The sequence below is a fragment of the Larus michahellis genome, chromosome 2, assembly GCF_964199755.1.
Source record: "Larus michahellis chromosome 2, bLarMic1.1, whole genome shotgun sequence".
Classification (NCBI taxonomy): domain Eukaryota; kingdom Metazoa; phylum Chordata; class Aves; order Charadriiformes; family Laridae; genus Larus; species Larus michahellis.
The window spans coordinates 49,796,201-49,817,661 of record NC_133897.1 but is presented as its reverse complement, the minus strand read 5'-3'; the positions used below and the strand labels follow the sequence as shown (position 1 = coordinate 49,817,661).

General features: G+C 34.8%; 1 protein-coding gene across 12 annotated transcripts in view; it reads left to right on the top strand.

Annotated features, from left to right (window-relative positions):
* Positions 1–21,461, top strand: part of ULK4 (unc-51 like kinase 4) — a 248,934-nt gene that overhangs the window by 84,625 nt on the left and 142,848 nt on the right. For 11 of the 12 annotated variants that reach the window (XR_012585552.1, XR_012585549.1, XR_012585551.1 and 8 more), the window contains 5 exons: positions 271–322; positions 413–507; positions 9,101–9,152; positions 9,253–9,397; positions 14,917–15,009. Coding sequence is in view for 9 of the 12 variants with exons in the window: in XM_074575248.1 (XP_074431349.1) it covers positions 271–322; positions 413–507; positions 9,101–9,152; positions 9,253–9,397; positions 14,917–15,009 (437 nt within the window). In the remaining 3 variants the exon portion in view is untranslated. The remainder of the gene's footprint in view (positions 1–270; positions 323–412; positions 508–9,100; positions 9,153–9,252; positions 9,398–14,916; positions 15,010–21,461) is intronic. The other variant, XM_074575251.1, reaches the window with a different exon arrangement.

Here is a 21,461-nt window from a genome sequence, read left to right as displayed (position 1 = left end):
ACATTAGTGAGAGTAATAGTCCTTACCGTACTCTACATTTAAGTGTCCAGCAGCATTACAGACTTGTAAAATTATTTCATAACAGATAGATCATGAATGCTTTCAGTCTTTCCTATCTTAATTATTATGACAGTATTTCATAATGTAGGTGCATTAACATTTTGTATTTACACAGGCACTGAAAGAATTTCATGTTGTAATTATTCAGTGATTATGCTTCTTAAATTTTGTTTCTAAAATGTTTTAACACAAATGCCTCCTCTTCTGTAGAATTTTATCAGATCAATAGATTCAGGAGAAACAAACTTGGATGGAGCAATAGGTAAGGTAACCTATGATATTGCTGTACTTTAATAAGTAGGCTTTATAATTGTTGTATTTTATAAAGAAATACAATGATTTTTACTAATAGGGCAAGCTGCATCAGAAGAATTGATTAAGACCACTTTATCAACCTTTGAAGCAGTAACACAGCATCCTGTCTTGTTGACAGCCCATCGCTTGACTGTAAGTCTGACAACAGGTTAAATAGTCGCAGGCTAATTGGCCTAATTCCATTGATAATAGAATGTTTTGAAGATTTAAAAACTGTTTAAATTATGGCTGAAAATGTGTTATGGTTCTATTTCACAGGAAAAATCCTTATTGTTTATAGAGAGATTTATTTTTAAAGAAGCAGCAAGGCATCTAGCCTCTGTTTACCATATTTAGTTGAGATGTTAGAGGGAGAATGAGAAGGGCTTAAAGTTTAGAAATAGCAGTTCTTAAAGTGATTTTCTTGTAAATGTAACGCTTGATTCTCTAAGTCTTTCTTCAGCCTCAAGGCAAGTGTGTTGCTATATATTAGTGAAAATTTCACCACTTCATTTGTCATTATACTTTTAACATAGCTTGGAAAGACCACCTCTGAGGGTTTGAAGATCCCATTCCATCAATACTCTTCCTGATGAGATCATCATCAAGAGTAACAGTTTGTAGCAGTTGTGGTGGGGGTTTTGTTTAAGTATAACAGATTGCCTACTAAAAATTGCATTACAATTACCAAACCCACATACTGTAAGCTTCTTACATCACTAAAGATTTGTTTTCTTTGAAGTTTTTTTGTTAAATGATTTACTTTGAGTTAAGCTAGCTGAAGCCAGAACAGTTATGTTGTGAAATAGTTGTCAGCAAATCAGTAGATTGGAATGCTTGAATCAGTAATTGCCAAGTCGGCATAACCTGTACCAGTGCACCTTTGTGCCTGAATTCCTACCAAAAGGGTAACTCACCGTACTTACTGGGGTGACCATTTAATTCAAATAGAAATTTATGTGTTTGTATTTGAATTCAGTATAGCACTTAAATCAAGAAAGGCACTAGCAGATTGATAAATTCATAAGAATTAATGATCTTAGGGGTTGTGCTGGAAAGAATGGGTGATCTTAGAAATTGTTTTTTTAGAAACTGAATCCTATTTGGGGTGTGTGTGTTAGTTGAGTATTTAGATTTTAAAGCCTTAATAAGGGAAAATATTAAAATTAATGAAAATATAAATAAAATATAAATAACAATTTAAATAAGTTTAATGTTAATTTTCATTAATGCTCACAAAAGAGTGTTATTCAAGAAAATGGTCCTTATGCACAAAGATCTAACCAATTAATAGTCAGAGGGGGAATAGTACAGAATTAAACAGTTCGGTTCAATATGGCAAAGGATGTTCTAGAAAAGAAATGTAAATGTAGGTGAGGTATGAATACCTATTGGTATCTCCTTACATGCCTGTCAGCCTGCAAGTCACTGTATGATGACTGTATCATTCTAGAATCACCTCAGTTTTTAAAAATAGTTATTTTACTTCTGTGGGTTATCAGTGTGTCTTATGTTGACAGAAATATGTACCATTTTTTATGGAGGTCCATCAACATTTACTGAAATTGCAATACCTTGTATCAGTACATGAAATAAAATTCCCCTAGCTGTTTAAACTTTAATGGTCTGGGTTTTTCTTCCCTGAAAAAATAGCACCAAGGAGACAGCTCCCTTTTGCAACCCTTTTTCCCCTACTCCCATCCCCACATTCAGCAGAACGTTATATTGAAGCCAGGGAATGACTATTCTACTCTCTTTTAAGTAACCCCTGGCTACCAGTAGGTGAGTTTTATTTAAGTGTGTAAATTTCTGGGGAACAGTTTACTTCATCACATATGTTGAAAGTTTTAGATGTTTATATAAAATCCATCTGAACAAATGGGTTAACCTTATGTAGCTGGAGAAAAAACTTCCTGCGTGTCCAGTGCTTGTAAATTTATGACACATAGAACTTCTGTAGAATAGTTTCCCTGATTTGGAATAGGTATATATTCAAATTTATTAACTAAAAATAATTATATCCTTGTCAATGAACTGCTTTTTTTCACAGAAAATAAAATCTATTACTTCACTTGCTCATTTTCATAAGTAACAGTTCTTCCTAATTCAAAAGAGCCCTCCTGACACTCAATGTGTAGCCATTCAGATACAAAATAAAGTGGAGAAATTGCCTTCTATTTGGTATGTTAAATTCAAGAAATTGTCCACTGTAATTAATAATCTCTAACCACATCTGCCACTAGTGGTGCAAACAGTAATTAGTTTAATACTATTTACGAAGTCTAGTGTGCTAATTATACTTGAATGTACAGCATACATTACTTTAGCAGAAAGTGGTACTTCATCTTCTATGATGCATACAGAATATTTTTAGAATTGCTGTTACTCAAGGGATATCTTCTAATTGCTGCTCGCTGAGCATGACTGGAATCTATGAATATAAATGCCAGCACCCAGTGGAACTTGGTGCTTTTTTAAAAAGTTGAAGCAAGACATGTTCGAGCTTCCAGATCAATATTTTAGTATAACAGTTGTTAATAGGAAACTCTTTTACTGGAGGGGAATGCGTATCCTAGGCTGATCTCTGAAGCCTGGATTGCTCATTTAGACGAAGTTGGTTACAGACAGCGTTTTTTGGAGAGGTTGAGGGGAAGGCCAAAGTCTTATTCAGAGAATGCATTTTTTCCACTACAACTGTAACGCAATTTAAAGTTTCTAATCAGAAATTAAATGCATTTCTAATAAAGTTTAATGAATTTAATAAAAAGTGAGGTTATATTAAACAAGCAGAACCAGGAAGTTGTTCAGTTCTGTTCTGGTTTTAGTTTAGCCGCAATGGAAATTGGGTAAGTTAATAGGAATTTAAGAGCAACATTTCAGGTTCTTTTCCACTTTGAGAAGAAAAGAATTGCTTGTTCTGGGTTTTAGTTCATGTTTGATTTGCCTTTGTATTTGCACCTGAAACAAAGAAATTGAATAAATTGATTTTTTTGGGGATCAAATTTCTGATTACCATCAACCCAGAGTCAGTCAGTGAGGAGATTAATTTCTGTATTAGATACTGTATTAAATACTTCTAAGTGTGATAAAGTCAGGGGAAATTAATTGAAAGTGCTCAAATGAAAGCTAGTAGTAAGCAGTCGTTTAATTTTGCATGCAGTTTTGAGCATTTTACAAGATACAAAGTAGCACATTAACAGTAAGTGTGACTCGGCAAATTTTGACAAAACTGTAGATTTTTCAGGTGTGCAAATATGATGATGAAGGCCATCAAAAAGAGTCTCTGTAGACTGGAGTGGAATATAACCCCCTATTTCTTAAACTGACACAAGTCGAACTGCCTGTTTCCTCCACATACCTAAAATGGAAAAATATTAATTAAGTTCAGATAATAAATGTTATAACAATATTTATTTTAAAATTTTGGTAAAGGTTTAGATTAAATTAACTGGAAGAATTCTGTGCTGACTGTATCATTTGCATTTTTCTTTTCTCTGTTAAGTATATTTATTTGTTGGAAAAAAGGCCGTATGCTAATTCAGAGCACTTTGAGCGGTGATGAGGTTCATGATGGCAGGCAGTTCCAGTGGGAACTTTCTATACCCTAACTAGCTCCCAAAAATTATCTGTATACTGCACAGATGATCTTTTACCCAAAGCATGACAGTTCTTCTCTGGTTGAAGCAAAAGTTGTCAGCAGTGATTCTCCTCCTCAAGGTTTTAAAACTTATTTTTAAAAATCAAATTAAAATAAAAGCCTCCTGAACATGATGAGTTGCTTGATGGGAAGTCAAGGGAAAAGCAGTATGACATGGAAATCTACTGGTTGACAATATAAGAGTTATTATTTTCACCAAAGATGACAACACAAGGTTTAGAAACTTCTGCAAGTGCTTTTTTCCTGCTCATCTTAGTCTTTTCTTGATTCATCATCAGTGATGTTCTTCATTCACGGGCTGTTCTGATCTAACCACTGACACCTTAATTTTGTCAGTGTACGGTATGACTATATGAACATATTATACAGCATTTCTTCAATCACTTTCACTTTCCAAGTAGATTAAAATTCTACACCCCATGTGGCTTTCTGTCCAGTAAGCTAATCCACATGACATGAGACTTTTTTGTGATACCAGTTCTGTAGTAATTGACATATTGAGTCAGTCAATCAGTGCTGTCCCTTCCAGAAGTAAGGAAAAAAAACCAACCCAAACTCAATGAAGATTCTGAAGTTCTGAAGATTCTTAAAAAAAAAAAATAATTACAGAAATGTCATCCTTCTCCCCAATTCATTCTAACATGCATTAGATTATTTTTTCTATTACATTCTGAGAGATTACTGACAATATTAAAACACTGAGGAACATGTTGTGCCCCCAGCAAATGCTTTTAAGAAACTTGAAGGCAGCATGATCTTAATTCCATGGTCACTTTCAGCGATAACTTTGTATGTAGAATTTTAATGAGAATAAGTGTCAAGGTGATGTTGGATGTCAGGGATCTTACATGAGACTAGAAAAAAAGGATTTGGGAGCTGATGGTCTTTGCTTTGGTATGTTCTGCTTTGAATGGTGGATAAGGAGAAGATACTTGTCAGTGGTTGTAAGTTAAACATATGCATACTGAAAAGAACCAGATACCTCTAGAAAAATGTCTGGAAGTAAACCTTGGATATGATAGCTGCATGGAATGGATAGCATAGTTTCTTTATGTAAGTTTAATTCTGGAGCCTGATTTTCGCTTGAGAACAGCGTGGTATACAAATGCTACTGGACCAGGCTTTAAGTACTTTGTGCTCTTGACAAGTTGTGGCACCCTCTTGGCAACATCTTGGACCTTAGCTCCCAGAAGGCAGCGTACTTCTCATGACTCCCTGTTGGGCCAGCAGGTGGGCACCTCAGTGCCCCTGAACAGAGAGACAGACATCTCCTGAAGAGTGGAGACAAGCAGAGAAGGACTAAAATTACAGTTTTCTCTTTCAGGCCCCTCCCAGTAGTTGGTGAATGCTTAGTTAAGCTCTGAAACTGTGGCTTGTCTGTCGTACTCCTTTGAGGGTTAAAGTAACATACAGACTTTGCAGAAGAATTTCTATAAAATTTTTGCCTAGTTTTCAAAAGATCTGATTTTTGTGAGTAATAGAATACTGTAGAAAAGTGAGTACAGCTTTTGCTGAGTGTTCGTACCTCACTAGTAGAGCTTCCCTTGCAGAAATCGGTGAACGTTATGGAGACAGATGTTCTGGTTAGTATACTTGGATTTACAAAAAGTTTTTGAAAAAGTCATGCTCAAAGGCTCTTCAAATCCATCAGTGGCCCTTCCCTCTTACCTTCTGATAGATCAACTTCTTCTAAGTAGTTAAAATTTACTAGGTAGAGAATAGAGATCAGTTTTAAAAAATGTAGGTGTATTAAGAATGGTGCCTTACAAAGATCTGTGTTGCAACATGTGCTATTTATAACTAATCCAGAGAAGGGAATGAATAGGGAGGTGACAGAACTGACTGATGACACTAAATTATTCACAGTAGTGAAAATTAAAACTGACAGAAGAGTTGCAGAAGGTTTCAAGATATTGAGTGAAAGGACAATAAAATGACATGCAATTCAATACTGATAAGCGTCAAGCGATGCACATGGGGAAAATCATTCCAACTATGCGTATGCAGTGTCAGGCTCTACACTACTTGTTGCTGTTCTGGAGATCTTTTAGCATTGTTTTTCTATGAAAATGATAGCTTTATACTCAGCAGTAATCAGAAAGACAACTAGATTATTAGAAATGACTGGTAAAAGATCAGACAAAAAAGCAGAAAACATCACTATGCCAGGGTAGGTCCATGGTGCCCTCAAGCCTTGAATACTGAATGCAGTTGTGGTCATTCACTCTGAGAGGATGAAGCTTAACAAGTACAGCTTGATGATGCAAGGAGGAACTGAGTAGATAAGAACTTCAGCTTGGAAACAAAAGACTTTAGAGTACAAAATTAGGAATGGCATGGGAAAAATGAATTGGGAATAATTATTCGTGGTTTTCATAAAATAAGAATAAGTGGGTATCAAGTTAGCTGCTTTAAAATAAACAAGGAAGTGCCCTTTCATAAGGCATAATTGAAATGTGGCATTCAGTGCTGTAAGTATTGCACGTGCTAAAAGTATGAATAAATTTAAGATAGGATTGGGCAAATATATGGGAGAAAACGCTAATATGCATTATTAAATGTAAAAATACAGATACAGCATCAGTTTAGGAAGTTTCTTAACTCAAGACTTAACTTACTAGAAGCTAGACTTGTGCTTTGTGCTTGGTCTATTTCTCCTACTCTTTTTCTTCTCCTTTCCAATTGCCAGAAACAGGAATACCAGGTTTGAGCTACATTTTTGTTTGGTCCTGTACATACGTATTATAGCTGGGAGCTGTGAATGTGGTGCATATGGAAGTTTCTAGTATTTCATTGCTTTTTTGGGTATCGATAACAGCACAGTTGTGTCAGCATAGCCCTTGAATGCCATCATTACAGAATTACACAATGGTAGCTTTGTGCAGTTAGGGATTTATCATGAACGGGGTATCAGGATATTTAGGGTATCACGGTTGCAGAGTTAGGAAGTATCTGATTTAAGGTTCATGTACAATTTTATATTTGCTTCTCCCTTCAGTGTGTGCATTCTGATATGCTCTTGTGTCACAAAATAATTTTCCGTAGGATTAGTGCTTCATTAAGTTGATCTCCCCACCAGATTGAACGGGCACGAGGCAAACAACTGCTATGGAGAATTCATTTCTAAACAGTTTGTTTGCCAAAATCAAGGTTCATGTTAGAAAAAGGTCATAAAAAGCTACCACAATTATTGAAGACCTAAAGAATCTTCTTTACATGGACAGTTTAAAATATATTTATTTAGAAAAGAGTTATGACTGGCTTAATGACATTCGCTAATGTGGAAAGATTACTGTTAATACTAGAATAAAGTGAAAAAATATTTGAAGTTTTAGAAATTGAAGTTGCATCATACTGCCATCTTAATCAGTATCAGTCTGAGTCAATGCTGCTGCTGAGTGATTCATAATATTCTGACTGCCTATGTTGCTTCAGAAAATCGAGAGCTGCTTTCTTGCCTCATTTCTTTCTTACACCTTTAATTTACCGCTTAAATGTGCCTCTTCGTTTGAGAAGCATTGCAGTAGCTTGAACTGTTTTTTTGGACTGAAAGACCTTAAGTACATACATTTTTTATCCTGCCTCACAGGTATGTTATGGCTGATAAATTACCATTTGTAGAACAGTGTAGAAACCTGCACTAATGGAGTTGTTGTAGAGAAATGTAGTTTTATTATTTATCTTATTGCATATTAACTGAAAAGACGATGAAGTTTCAAAATTATAAAGTGTTACAAAGGTCACTACATCTATAATATATAGCATTATCTATATAGGCGTAAAGGCTATTTGTACTTGCAAGAGTAGTTTGACTTCCATATCTCAAGCGGAGTCCTTTATCTTTTTTATTGAAAGCATGTAACAAAGGTATCTTTTAGTAATTTTTTCAGAAGTGAAAACATGCTAGGCTAAATGAATCCCCTAATGACAGAGATTCATTTAACAGAGACAATCAACTAACAATGAAATAGTTGCTAATTGTAGTTTTGCTGACTAAACGCTAACTTCATTTAGTGACCCCTTTTCATATATATTTTCAGCTTCTATAGATGTTTCTTAATAGTAGCTGCATAAATCTAGAGAAATTCTATTTTTTACTATTAACCACTAAAAGAAAACCCATGGGGGATTATAATGCAGTCTTGTTACACCAAATCCTGTCCACAGAGTAGTGAGAACTTACACAGTAATTTTATTTGTATAAATAAAGGGCAAGGTGTGTATCCGTGATGCATACTTAAAAATTGCAGGGCTGCACATCCATCTTCTCCCTAAAAACAAACCATGTCCTATCTAAATAAATTGTATTTTACCAATGATTTAAGACTTATCAATTCATTCTCTTATAGAGAATACTAACAATACACTGTTTTTGTAATATTACATTTAGAAAACTGTGTTATGCGCTAGGTTGCCATAAATTGATTTCAGATGGAACTAAACTGTCTAGTCCTGTGACAGATGATTAATCTGTAACAATATACTCATGGACAATAAAACATGACTGGAATTTTTTTTTTCATAGTTCAAATCTTAAGTCTGTAAATTTAAATTTTAATGGAAGACTCTCTATTACCAGAATGGGAGAAGTAAAAATTTTATCAAGACTCTCTACTAAGCTTAAGGATATTTCATTAGACGTAGTAGAGGTAGCACATCTTTCCGGATGTATTTTAGTTCTGTGCAGGTTTGTTTTAGAAGGACGTTTCTTCTGAACTCTGTTCAGTGATTAGTTTATGGATTAAAGCATCAGGATTAATAGGTATTCTAATACTCTTTTTTCTTAGTATCTTACATCTGCACTGAATTATGTATTTTAAATTAAAATTCACTCTTAATGAATTATACCAAAGTCACTGTTTTTTTTCTATATAAAAGTACATTACAGTCTGTAACTTTATGACAGCTTACCAGAGAAAAGTGAGCTTGGTGGCTTTATAAGTGTGATTATGGATGAATTTCCATGATTATTCGTCTCTTTGATTACGGGCTTTAGCAGTGGAATAAACATAGATGATAGTGTATCTGTGTTCTATGTTTTTCCCCTGTGAATAATCTAACCCAGATCTTTCTAATTCTGTGTTTTAGGTTGAAGACTGTATCCTCCCACCACTAGTTTCTTTGGTCGACAGTCAGAATGGTAAGTAATATGGCCACATCAACTACAGTTTCCATGAATTCCACATTTTGTTTTAATTAGACTTCAGTGTGGTCACATTCTTGGCACCTTTATTTTCAAGTGGAATGGAGACTCTTCAGCTTGCAGTTGCTCTCGGAAACCACATCACTGCTTTTAAGCCATGAGGTCATGGCTGAGGAGAAAGGGGAGAGCCTCGACTCGAACAGCAAGCTTCTGTCTCTCATTAGAGATTCATTGCTGCCTCAGTAAGTATAATATTGCTCCTGTAATGGCGAATAACCTGATACTCAATGTATTTTGACAGTGTATTTGTTTAAACTACCCTTTTTATGTATAAATGGCAAATTGAAAAGAGGAGTAGCAACTAACTGCTGCCAGAGTTCTCTGCCTAACATCTCTCTCCTAGGTTTATTTAGTACTTCGTCATATACAACACAAACACAGCTTCTGTGTGACACTCGTTTCTGATACTGTGCCTCTGGCTGCTCTTGGAATGAAGCAAGTTTCCCTTAGGTTTTGGCCTGTGATTTAAATGATAACATTTTTTTGTCTATTTTGGATATTGTGCCCTCACGTCAGATGTTCTGAAATCACATGGAATGGCATATAACTTTTTAAAAAAGGAATATTACGGGGTGGATTAGTCCTCCATGATCCACCCCAAGGAGCAGAAAAACCCTACAGCAGAGTAGATGAAACTACAGCCTGTGGGCCAGATGTGGCCTGCAACCTCATTTATATGGTTTATGGTCAAATGAGGCCTGTCATTTCAAAATGACTTGCAGGTGAGCACAAAGACAGCTCTCTGTTTTGCACATGCATACTGTGAGCTGATAACATCTGTGAGCAGAGGGAAGGAAAGCACGAACAGAAGATGAGTCATCATTTATCTTTCACATTATTCTAATAATGTTACAGTGTATTTTAATGTGTGGTCCTCAAAAGTTAGTAATTGTAAATACTTATCTGCCCTAAGTGAGAAAATTGTTCCCCAGCCCTGCATTAAGTAAGTGGCAGAAGGGTGGAGGAATGGATGCGGGATTATGATCAGAAACACAGTGCCTTACCCAAAAATGAGACTGTCTCTTGCTAATTGACTAATGTTCTTACAGTTTGATGACCAAAGTTCAGTCCATGCAAGATTGTAATCTTTTCTATGTGAGGAAATCTTAGAGCTCCGTAGAGAAACTTATTTTCACACCTTTCTTCACATTATTTTTTTTTCCTCTGGGAAATACAGAATTTATCAATAAGAATTAAAATGGAAACTGGAGATATTATTTTAAAAATAGAGTATACGCATCATTAAAAGCTGAGAGATAATTTTCTTCAGATAGAGGAAGAGACCTGGAGTCAAGTGAGACCAAGTTCTGTCCTTGCTCTGAAACTTGCCCTTTGTAGACATATCCCTATAATAAAATATTTCTCATTGAACCGGAGGGCGTGTGAGGGGGTGGGTGTCATGTTAATTACAAACTAGAAGGAAAACAGCCAGTGTAGTCCTGTCTCCAAGCTAATTAGCTCAATTGAGTGGCAAGGCTTTTTGGTCTGAGACGGAATATGATCCTACTCTGGGGTCTTCACCTGTGCTATCTTTGCATGCCTTGTGTTGTGGATGTATGAAAGAGGGTCTTGTCGTAGCTCAGAATCTTGGTTACAGGGTTTAAGTATTTTCTGAATCAGTTCCTTTATCTCACCAGTAGAGATGATGATACTCGTGTTTGGAAAACCATTTGAGATTATCTCAAGAAAATAAATATTGAAGTTTATGAAATTTGGAATATTTTGGAACTTGATATAAAAAATTTTTACCTTATCAGCATAGTAAAACAGTATGTAAATCTTCTAGTGATTCTGAAAGAGTTAACTATTGTCTGCATATTTAACACATTACTTGAACCTGTGAGTTGAGCCAACCCCTAGTAAATATGTTCACCTGTGGGGAGCAGGTAATCAATGCAAGAAGGCACAGAAGGAACAAAAGGTAGAGGAGGGTTTGAGGCTTTTCTGCAGAAAAGAAAACTTAAACTCAATTTTGACTTGAAAGCCTCAAAACTTAATTTGGAGAAGACTCAAAAAGAAACTAAGATAAGACCAAAGCAGCTGCTTTGGGTAACAAAAAAGACATGAAAGGTAAGTTTTGTTCAGCAATGTTCTAGATAAGAAAATATTGATGGGAGGTAGGTAGGAATGAATTCTCTTACACTCTCTACAATTCTCAAAAGAAGCTTTATCTGAATGCAAAGAGGTCTGGCCTAAATCTAAAGAGAGGGGAGGTCTAAGATTCAGTGTAACCTACTCATAAATATAGCGTAAAGCTCTATTCCAAGAAGTAAAAGTTACCTGAAAACTCTGAGATAGGAAGTGAAGAGACAACTGGCTTGTATTTGGAGGCTGAAGAGGTTGTTGTTTAGTCCTTCTGTTGCTGGACAAAGGATGGGACAGAGTGTGACTCAGCTGATGGATAATCAAAAGAGGAGAGGAGGTGTGCAATGGCTGGTTGCTCATGGGCAGTCTGTGTGGGGAAGTAGTTTCAACCCCCTTTGATTCTGCTTTTTAAGAACTGAGAGCTGTTGAGCATGGATGGGAGGGACATCGGAGTTTAACATGTAATGTTCTTTTTAATGAAGGTTATATTGATATTCGTTTGCATATATATTTAATTACTATAAATATCTTCCATAAGTTAATTTGTTTAAATGTAAAACTGACTTGGGAAATAGAATTTTGATTACTATGCGTGAAATTCAAATGGTCTTCATTTTGAGCTAAATGCAGGAATGCAGTGGTTATCGTTTTTTTCTCATCTTCTGTATCATCCATTTAATTTCATTAAATATTTGTGCATTTGTAGATCAGAAAGTTAAATTCCTCATAGGATTTTGATTGAATTGAATGAAATAGTGTTATTAAATTTTAGTTCACTGAAAGGTTATTTTCCTGAGCGTTTCACAACTAAAATGAAACTTTCAGCTATAGAAAATGAATATAAGGCAAATGCTTTCTGTTACGTGTCCACATTTTTTTTTATCAGAAGTTGAAACTTCAGCTCTTTCGCATTTAATTCTTAATATTCCTAATTATATATCATTTGAAATTTGAGCCAGAACCAGCAAAAGGAGAGGAATGCATAAATAAAGTTTTATATCATTTGAAAGATTATGTAGCTTGTTCTTAGTAGACTTCCAAGTCAGTTATGCAAGTACAAAGTCCAGAATACTTGAGATAATTTGTAGGTAAAATGTTAAATCTTTTTTAAGGGCTTAAGAGAATCCATATCCCTGAATCTTTAGGTTCTCTTGTTACTGTTGCTTATAGAAAAGATTGACAAAGTAACTCCTTGCAGGGTAGTACCTGGAGTTTACAGAACCATTATAAATGCTCTCTGAAACTATTATTAATAAATTAGTTTGTGTTTTGAAGTGGCAGGGAAATCATTGGATGAACTCATTCATTTAACAACGTATCTCAAGCACGGAATATTTTCCCTGCAGAGAAGATTCATATATTCATAGGTCCTAATGGTCTTTATTCTGTCAATGTGTTTATATAATTGCTAAGACATTGACTTTAGTAATCTCTGTTTTTGCACATGGTATTTGGTTTGATGGATCACTACACCTTCCCTTAGAAATATCTTAGAAATATTTACTAATGTTATCTTAGAGAGAGGGAGGAATCGAGTTTCATGTAAAAGGAAATAAAGTGAGACTGTTTCTTGTTGAACCTCAAGGAATTAGGATGCTAAGTGGGCACAATAGAATAGTCTCTTTCAAATGTAATACATAGAAGGCTTAAAATAGTTTAAAGTGGATCCTGTTTAGGGAAGGTATTGATATGTTTATAATAAAACAAGTATATTGCCAAGTGTCAGATTTTTAAGCTAGCATGCCTGATTCAGTCATTGTTGCTATTAGGAATTACCATTTTGCAGATGTAAATTCATGTCTTATGCAGTGAGCAGATGACTTCTGGCACCTAAGTCTTTGCTTGCCTCAAAAGATTTAGTCATGGATTCTGCAAAAAAAAATGCAAATAGTTCCATTATGTTTGGTAGGAATGCGTATTGATCGCATGTAGGGCTTCCAGGATCAGTGTCTATTAAGCACCATAGTATTTTTTTTCTTTTATGAAGAAAAGAACTTTTTAATCACCAATGAGAAATAATTTTCTTTCAGGAACGGGAACTCGTTATTTGTAAAGGAGAGATTTATATCACCGAATATACGAAGCCAACACTGACTTCTCATTGATTAATTGTGCAGATTCTCCAATGTGGTTTGCAACTCTACAGCAGCACATTCAAGCTAATACGTAGTAGCCATGATGCATTGTCTATAGGCTGTGTGCTTGTGTGGGACTGTTAGCCTCTGTGAAGGAGCTCTCACAGGCTACATCAAGAATGCACAGCTGGTGTTCTTCACCCTTCTTGTCTTAGAGTTGTCCAGATTGGAGACTTGGCCAGAAAGCACCACATTTCCTTCTAGATTTCCTTCCCATGTAAATCAGCATTGCTGAGGTGTGGTGCCTAGGGAGAGGAGATCTTTATTCTAGTGAAGAGCTAGCACACAGTAGGGTACGTGCCAACACCCAGGTGGTGGGAAGTGATCCAGATTCCTCAGTTCAGGCAGCACGAGGGATCTCAAGATGTGAAGTAAAATTCTTGGTGCATTTTGTTGCACAAAACATGATAACCTACCACGTTCTCCTACAAATCATCCTTTCATTTGTACTTGATTAATTCTTCATGAAGAAATTTATGCTTCCAACTCTATTACTTCCACATGTTTAGAGTAGCACTATTTGTAATCAAAGGCAGTGTTTTGACATGACTGAGTCTGGGTATTTTATGCTTACATCCTTCTCTCTTCCATCATTGTAATCCCTATTGCCCTCCAGATAGATTTTGATTTTTTTTTTTTAAAAAAAAAAAAAGGTCCTATTTGTTGGGTGGGCGTTACTGGAATGTTACCAGCAACAGCGAGTTCCATTTTGATTTTGGGCTGCCTGTTTTCCCTTACCAAGACTTCCATAAGGTGATATTTGGAAATGTTTCATAGATGTTTTTCTTGTAGTTTTGTCTCACTGCCATAGCTCTCAGTAAACATTGTTTAGAAGTATTTTTGTATTATTCTGTTCTGTATTACTTGGAGAATGGAAGTATGCTGTAGTTGAAGCAGTATTTTTTTTAAATTTGAAGTAAAACATAAAGCTCAATGCAAGTGTTCTGTAAGTAAAATATTTCATTTTGAGAAAAATTACTATGTAAACAAAATATAGAGCTTAATCATATATAAGTTGATTGATGATCTTTCTGAGCATCCAGTAAATCTTCTGCCTAATACTTTGAGGCTTGGTTTCTACTTGTCTCTTGAAAATTAGATTTTTTTAAATATATATAAATATATTCATATAGATCAATAAATAAATCACGCATCTAGAAAAAAATGCATGTTTTATAAATATATATTATATTTCAATATAACTTTTAAAACCATGTGTATATGTTTTATAAATATACATTATTACATCTTTTATAATGGTGTATCTCTCTCTCTCAAGATTAATATGTTTTTTTGTTAGTGCTGCTTTTAAAGTTAATGTGATGGTGATTTTAAAATACTGTTGCAAAGCAAGTTTTGTTTATTGCTTTGTATGTTTCCAGGCAGCATTGTATTTCTATTGTGGTTACTAGAAAGTTTGGAAATGGGAAACAATGTATTTTTAATATCAAACTTTTTAACATGCATCTCTTCCCTTTCAGGTATGAGAACATTCTGATGGCTCCGGACCCAGTACCAATGTATGCTCTGAAACTGTTGGTGGCCCTGACTGAACACAGCCCTGCTTCTGTGAGGTGATACAACTACACGTTCTCTGGTGTTCTGGGTTCTTTCTGTTTCAATTAATTTTTTTTTCCGTAAGGAATTAACAATACCTTAGATCTCACTATCATACTATTTTGACTAGCAGTTAGGAGATTTAGAAAATCCTTGGAGAGTATTTGTTATAGGGCACAATTTTATGTCTTTTGTGCCGATTTTATATGGTCATGGTTAGTTTAATATGGATTTAGCCAATGAAACAGTAAAGACAAAATCGTAAGAATGTTAACATTAAAGTTATCATTAAACACTTAAAAAAAAAAAAAAAAGAAAACCAAAACATTATCAAAACTGTTGTTCAGCTAAGCATATTTGTAGTAGGACACAGGTGATGCGTTTGTAAAAGTTTGAGACCAGTCTATTCACTTTAAATCTGTTCAGTTTTTCTGCAAATATAGCTACCCTCCTTTAAAGCCCCTAAATACAGATTTTAATGTTTGGTGTAGGTACACTCAGCATGTTTAAAAGTATCTTAATGTCTCTTTCTTCTTGTTCCAAAGTTTAGGCTGTGATGGACTGAAGAAAAAAAAAAAAGTGATACATAACTTAAACTGCATTTGTTGATAGTAATAAGGAAGCATCTCTCTTGTATATGCGTACGCACATGCAGCTATTCCTCTTCCCAGATCTGCCAGAAAATCGGGTTATTCTTGCATTCACCATTGTCTGTTCATGGTGTCTGATAGTGTTATGGCTAAGAAGTCACTGCGTACCATACTGTCTTGCTTTGATTGATTGAAATGAGCACAAGATAAAAAAAAAACACAAGGAAGGAAATTTAATTTGTTTTCCCACTGTTTTTATTACAAAAGATGAAAACATCCTCTTTTAATCTTTTATGATGCTACTGTGAGCAGTCTTTTAATATATTAAGTAGACTAAAAATGAACTAGAAATAGAGTGGCTTGAGATTTTAAAAGGCTTGAATACAGTAAATGTACTTAATTTTATTTTTATTATATAGAAGCTGTTTATCCTACTGCAGGATTTTATGTATTATACAAACAAATAGTACAGCTTTCTTTTTTTAGAATTAACCTACAGATATTCTCATACTTCAAGCGTTAAGAAAAATATTTCTGTAACTAGAATGCTGGATATTATAGCAGCACTTTTCCTCTGCCTAATGAATTCTCTTTATTTGAGGAATTGTATTTGCCCTTATGCTCAATGTAGATAGATTATGAATGCGCACTCATCCTCGTGGTCGTCTTACAGCAGACAGCAGTTCTTTTCTTAATATTATTAAAGAACAGCTGTGGATATCCAATGAAATATTAATAATTTTATGGTTATTGAAGTATGGGCTACGAGATTCCAGATACTAACACATCTGTAATTGTTCTTTTCCTCACATATTTTACTGGCCCTCTTACTTTCACTAAATAATTTCTCTGGCTAGATTTCTGAAGAAGCGGGAAGCAATTCTCTTGGTCTGTCGTCTTCCTGATTCTTTGACTTCCCAGTAACTTTAGCTGGAAGTAGCCGATGCATCAAAAATGTGACAGAGGTGAATAATATATTCATACTTGCACAAACCGCTATTGCACAAAGTGGGAACCAGATACGTGCTATAGTGAACACGAGATCGCAATTGATTCTGGTTTTGTTTGATGGCTAATTAATCAGTATGCATGGAGCTCAGAATTACTGAAGGCATATGCTCTCTTTTGCCCCTTTCATAAGGAACATGGAAAGGATCTGTGTTTATTGTGATGGGAAGTAAATAAGTAACATTGGACACAAATCTTTTGGGATTAAATTTGTTCTTTATGGAAAAACTCTACTATATTTTTGTACTGATGATCGTATTGTGAGTCAGTTTTCATTGAGTCTCTGTGGCTTCTCCAAGCTTACTTTTTGTCCACAATGCCTGGCTTTCGAGGATGTGACTAACTTTAAATGAATAAAAATGATGGTGGCAAAAAGATGGTAAAATGACAAAATGTTAAATTAGTATTTATCTTATTGTTTCCAAATCTTTCAAAATCAGCTATTATTGTTAACCTTATTTTGAAATAAGAGTGAATTGGGAGGAGGATGAGGGCTGCTGTGTTTTATTTAGTTTGTTCTGTATGATAGCTTGTTCTCAGACATGTTCACTTAACCTGTTTTCTCTTTCTTGCTCTCTCTATTCTTCAATACCACCATTTTTCTTTTATCTCACACTTATCTTTCTTCTTCTTCCCATCCCCTCAGTCTTTTCTTGTGTGCTTCCCAATAGAGACATCAGCATTTGAGCTGTTCTTATTGTAGCACTTGAAAGGAGACAGATGCACTCCAATCTTTTGTTTCATATTTTTTTCATGGGTGAAAAACCGTAAATCAACTAACTTGATATCAGAGGAAAACCATTCTATCTTCTTTTTACCATTTTTTTGACACTTCTTTTTGTATAACAGGTAGTTTGTTCTATATGGCAGAGGCACAGATATTCAAATATTATAATATTTTTAATGTCTAGTAAGCTTATGATAAAATACTGCTAATGTATGATACATGTTTTGAATGCCTTTAATAATTAATATTTTGTAATAATACAAAAAAAATCCTTGTAATGTTTGTCATTGCTCTACTCTTGGGGGTCGTTTTTAGCATTCTGTATTATGGGAGCTCTTCCACTTTATTGGTTTTCAATTTAGCAGTGGAGAATTCTTGTGATATCCCATTAATGTGCTGCAGAATTAGATGTGTCACAAACGTAAGTTCCAGCATGTGTAAGATGATAGCTGTAAAAAAGCTTTAATATGAGCACGTTAAGTATTTGGATGGCTGATCGTATGAGCATCCACGGGAAGAAAATCCAGTTTTAGAGAAGGGTGACCATTTTCTTGTTTGTTTTCACCTTAATGTGTTAGAGTGTAAATGAGTCAGAATTTTCCTTTATATACCTGTTCTTACATCATGCATCAATTGCTGTCTGATACAACCTCACTTAGAGGTTCTTTACTAAGAAAGCAGCAGATACTGGGAGGGTGAGCTTTGAACAGAATCTGTCCATCAGTTGCCTATTTTGTACTTGGCTCAAAGCTAATAGTCTGGCTTTAAGAGTGTTAATCGTATTCTGTTGTGGCTCTCCTAAATACCTATTGCCTTTTTTTCTTCAAGAATTTTTAATGTTTTATGATAAGAAAAATTGTGGACATTAAAACCAGTGTGAGAATTAATGGCAGAGTTCATCTTTAGCTATTTTGAGATTGATGATTTTTAAAAGAAATTGCTGATACTAAGGGAACATGTAGTTTCAGTTAATGATTAATCTCTGGACTACTGGGAATTTACATTAGGGTTTTTTTTCCATTTGTTAATTACTCTTGGTGGATTGTACTTGTGTAAGGAGTTGGAGAAACTGAACTTTTCACAGTGGGAGCAAATGTCTGCAGCAGGGTGAGATCTGATTTAACTATCCAAAGTCTGTATTCAAAAGGAGCAGTATCATCAGATACCTTGTCCTTTTGTATGTTTTTCAACTTAATATATAGGTTGTATGTATGTGTATATGTATGGATAGAAAGTCTGACATGATCTATTCATTAAGGGTTGGGGTTATTTTGGTTCCTGCTTTGAGTTTTGTACATTGTTTTATTGTGGTCTGTAATGATCAGATTGCTAAATTTTTATAGTAATAAGGAGGAGCTGATGTGAATTTCTTAGTTTCTATTAATATGATATATCAATTAGCTCTGCTTAAATCATCTGAAAACTAATGGTGTGACCTTTCTTAGAGTTATGGTGGATTGAAGGACAGGGGAGCAAATTAAAGAACCTTCCCCACCTTCTTACTTACTTTAAATTTCTCAGACATTAGACACTGCTCTAGAAAAGGGGAAGAGGCTTCAGAAAACAAAATAGGTAGGTGCTGAAGAGCCACAAAAATTCTGCTGCTTCTAAATGCCACAGATCTAGTACCTGCGAAGATGATAGATGGATAGACCTTGTGCACCACAGCAGATTGTCTTGACTAATTAAAGTAACTTTTTATCACAATGTCTTTGGAATCATCCAAGAATGGTCCAATTTTCAAACTTCATTTACGCTACTGTTTGTACCCATGCATTATCTATTAAAGACCATTAAGGCACATTTTAGAGTCAGTGTTAGTAGTGGATTGATCCTCTTATCATCACGAAGTTCTACGTTAGCATTTGTTTACATTTCAGTATATTCTGAAATGGTCTATCTCGTATCTATGCCCTCTATTTAAAAAAACAAACAGTGAAAAAAACCCCAACAAACTCTTTGGAGTTCAGTGTGGTGCTTTTATTTGAGTTGGTAGAATTGTGATTTGGTTCACAAGGACTTGTTAGCATTATGCATAGATTTATCTTCGAACCTGCTGTACTTTCTTTGCCGTTAGACTAGAGGGTTAGCACTTCAGTGCTTTCATTTCGTGGTGAATTGATTAATGTGGGCTTATATTAATTGCTTTAAAAACACTTTGTTCTTCTCGTTAGTCATTTTAATTTTCTAGCTTATGGTTGAAGTGCTCACTTTGAAAAGTAGACCTATTTGCTTCTAAATTACTTCTCTGTTTTTATGTGTTTTATTGTTTCCTGTAATGAATGCGAATAAAATAATATGGAGTAGTTTTGATAACAGGTAAGCTTATAAGGCCTAGTCCTACTGAACTGAACAGTGGAACTGCATGTTAGAGATGCACAAAATTAGTGAGAAAGTCACAATGCAAATGGATTGAGAGAGATTGTCAGAGGATGATAAAGTTTTATTAGAACTTTGGGCAATATTTATGTAGGTTTTGAGCCTGATTCTGATTACACTAGTTTCATGTCTGAAAACTGAGTTGTAAAAACCCTCATTTTCTTGTTGGAGAAATAATGCTAATATAAAACAGCAAAGAATTCATATGGTCTTTGCTATTCCTATTATTTGATATAATGTTTACATATATGCTGCTTTATTGAATAACACCAGGCATGAAGACTTACCCAGAAAACAGAGTCTTGAAATGTTGTGTGTCAGCTAATAAGTGTTGTCAAGTCGCACATCATTGTAATTCATATCAAAGGCAGTGGTCAGAGTTCATTATTGCAAGTGAGTTCTCATAGTCTAGTCATGTACTGACTGTAATACTAATCATCGTTTTTAATGTAAAACACAACTCCTTAATGTTACATTTTATAAAAGTTACCCTTTAGTAAAGAAATTAGCTATTAACCTTATACCTGTAATTTTGTTTCTACTTTCGTGTTGCTGATCAATTGCTGAATGTCCAATTTTTCAAAAATGCAAGGCTACTATTTGATGTTCCTGTTAAGTCAATTATTGAAAAATGTCATATTGTAAGGTTCACAAATTTACTCTTTTAAAGTAAAGCATTAAGCAGAAGGAGAAAATAACATTCATTCTTTGGTTATTTTTACTTTCAATAGTGAATTTTTGACATTGTGAATATAAATAGCAAATAAAAAATAAGCAGGAAATGAGGAAGGGTCAGCTGTTTAGGGTGCTACAGTGGGAGTTGCAGACTTCAGTTAATTAATTTAGTTCTACCACAAATTCTCTGTTCAGCATGAAGCGACTCTAAACCACCATCCAATCCATTGACTTGTGTTCAACTGTAGGTGCCCAGAGAAGAATATAGGAACAAGGCAAGCGAGTGGCAATACTTTCTGCAGGCTATCTCAGCCCCCCGTGAGTTATTTTTTCAGAAGCTATATAAGAAGAAGGGGTGTTCTGTAGATAGTAGCTATTGATGAGTAATTTTCATTCTATTTACATGGTTTCAAAAAGATATTTGACAAATAACTTTCAGCATTAATAGTTACTCCATAGCATAATCACCTTCATATGAAGATTTATCATCTTTAGGCATTTGCTTTGGTTTTCTTTGTTTACTCTGACACTTGCCACTTAATTTGATGATATCAAGTTCTTACAGTGAAAAAGAAGCACACACTAATTCATAAATTTCTGGTATATTGTTTACTTTAGCTGTACCTTTTGCAATCTGAACAGTCCTGGTTATTTTTCAAGAGTCTTTAGTAGTGGTCCTTAGAAAGCACGCTTTGAAAGCTCAAGAATAGTGTATCAACCAGCTCTCCGTTGTCCACTTGCTGACTGACTTCTTCAAAGATCTGTCATGGATTTGAAATTTCATCCCTTTAAAATTAATGTCTTGGTTCTTGTCCTGTGCATGCCCACCAGTTCTGTTCTTCAGAATAGCTTCTACTCATTTGTTCAGCTGTAATACCCAGATTTTCACACCCCCATCCAACTTTTCTCAAAAGTTAGTATCCGATAACACATTTTCTGTCTTTTAAATATCTCCTGTGAAAGCAGAGAGTTTTGAAAGGTACACCCTTTGATCTCACTTTTCCAGATGGTGAACTAAAATTATAGGTGACACAGTCATTCTGTCCTTTTGTGGTCTAATAAACCTCTAATTCTCTTTCCCTTTGGTAGG